We start from the raw sequence: 1,576 nt of genomic DNA, 5'->3' as shown, positions 1-1,576 counted from the left end.
GGGAACATCTACACCAACCAGCATACATAGGTAGCCTCTTGAAAAAATCAAAGGCTCATCATCAGAAATCGTTCTCTTCAATGGAGCACATCGATCGAAGAGAACGTCTGATACAGATTTTTTTTACATACCACGTGTCAATGTATTGGCTATACAATATCAATCTTTGTACGGTAATAATAGGGCTGATGTCATATTAATTATCTTTTCCCCTTCCCTCTCTCACCGTCTCGTGTGGGAATCACTGTGTCAGATACTCCTCATGTCTGTATCCTTTGTGTGTCATATGACGTGATGACTTGTCCTATCAGGAGGCGGTTCTGCTCCTCCAGGCGGCCGATATGGCCCGTGTATCATTTGTTTTCTTCTCTTGTTTCTCTATCTCTCTTCATATTAAGTCTCAATAGTACCTATAGAGGTGGGTCCCGTACCTTTCCAAAGCACACAGATACACTTTTACCATCTCCCAAAAAGGGCGGGGAGACGAGAAATGTGCCGCACAGCCGACGATTACTGGAGCCATCGGTGGGTCCTTCCTTGCCCAATCCCTATCACTCCATAAAAGTCACCAACCCCTTTCCATTTTTCTTTCTGTCTATTCCCTCTCGCGCCCTTGTACGCTCTCCCTTGTTAGTTGTTTCTTCTTCTTCTTAAGGGGGTTACTTTGCTTCCTAGTTGCAAAGCTTCTCTTTCGGAATCTTGGGTATGGCTTCATCTCGAGAAGGTCATTACAGGGGAGTGAGGAAGAGACCCTGGGGAAGGTATGCTGCTGAAATAAGGGATCCCTGGAAGAAGACAAGGGTTTGGCTGGGCACTTTCGACACTCCAGAGGAAGCTGCTCTGGCCTATGATGGTGCTGCAAGATCTCTTAGAGGTGCCAAGGCTAAGACCAATTTTCCTCCTCCAGTCACAGGTTTCTCACTTGACCTCAACCTCCCTTCCTCATCCTCCTCCGATCGATGGCCTCCTGCTTCCTCTTCTTCTTCTCGTGCTGCTGGTTTTGTTATCGGAGAGCTTCTGCAGACTCGGGTTCTCAGGGAGATGAGCTGTTGTGAAGAACCTCTGCTAAGGGATCCCCCCAGCCCGGCTCAACCGTCTCCAACAGAACCTGCCTCTGGTGCTGCTGCTGCTGCTGCTCGTCCTTTCTACGGGATGATGAGAAAGGGTCTGTCTATTGACTTGAATGAGCCCCCTCCAGCCACCACGTCCACATCCCCATTCTGCTTCTCATGAACGAATGAATGAAGAAACAAACTTCTTATCTCTTTTTTTGTTTTGTGTATTAGCTCTATTTCTCTCTTTTGGCTAGGATTGAAGATTATAATTGAAGCAGAATATGTTCTATGTTTCGCGTTGATTCTCAAGAAATGAATGAAATGGGTAATTTATTTATTTAATTCTCTCGATTACAACTCTGAAGAACAACAGCGCTCTTGATGTGTCAACGTAACGTGTTTCTCGTATTATAACTTGAGCGTCTTCGTAATGGAATCTAGATTGCCAGGATTCTTATCCAATGGCAATTAACCACGATTTACATTTGTAGCAAAGCAATATACGTACCGACCAGTGCGAC

General features: G+C 45.6%; 1 protein-coding gene across 1 annotated transcript; it reads left to right on the top strand.

Moving 5' to 3' along the window:
• Positions 1 to 662: 662 nt before the first annotated feature.
• LOC122652701 (ethylene-responsive transcription factor 12-like) lies at positions 663 to 1,242 on the top strand. Its single transcript, XM_043846517.1, has one exon. The coding sequence runs from the start codon at positions 706 to 708 to the stop codon at positions 1,231 to 1,233; it is 528 nt and encodes a 175-aa protein (XP_043702452.1). The 5' UTR covers positions 663 to 705; the 3' UTR covers positions 1,234 to 1,242.
• Positions 1,243 to 1,576: the final 334 nt, after the last annotated feature.

The sequence above is a fragment of the Telopea speciosissima genome, chromosome 2 (assembly GCF_018873765.1).
Source record: "Telopea speciosissima isolate NSW1024214 ecotype Mountain lineage chromosome 2, Tspe_v1, whole genome shotgun sequence".
In the NCBI taxonomy this organism is placed as follows: domain Eukaryota; kingdom Viridiplantae; phylum Streptophyta; class Magnoliopsida; order Proteales; family Proteaceae; genus Telopea; species Telopea speciosissima.
Note: the sequence above shows the minus strand (reverse complement) of the source record. Positions and strands in the feature narration are given on the sequence as shown.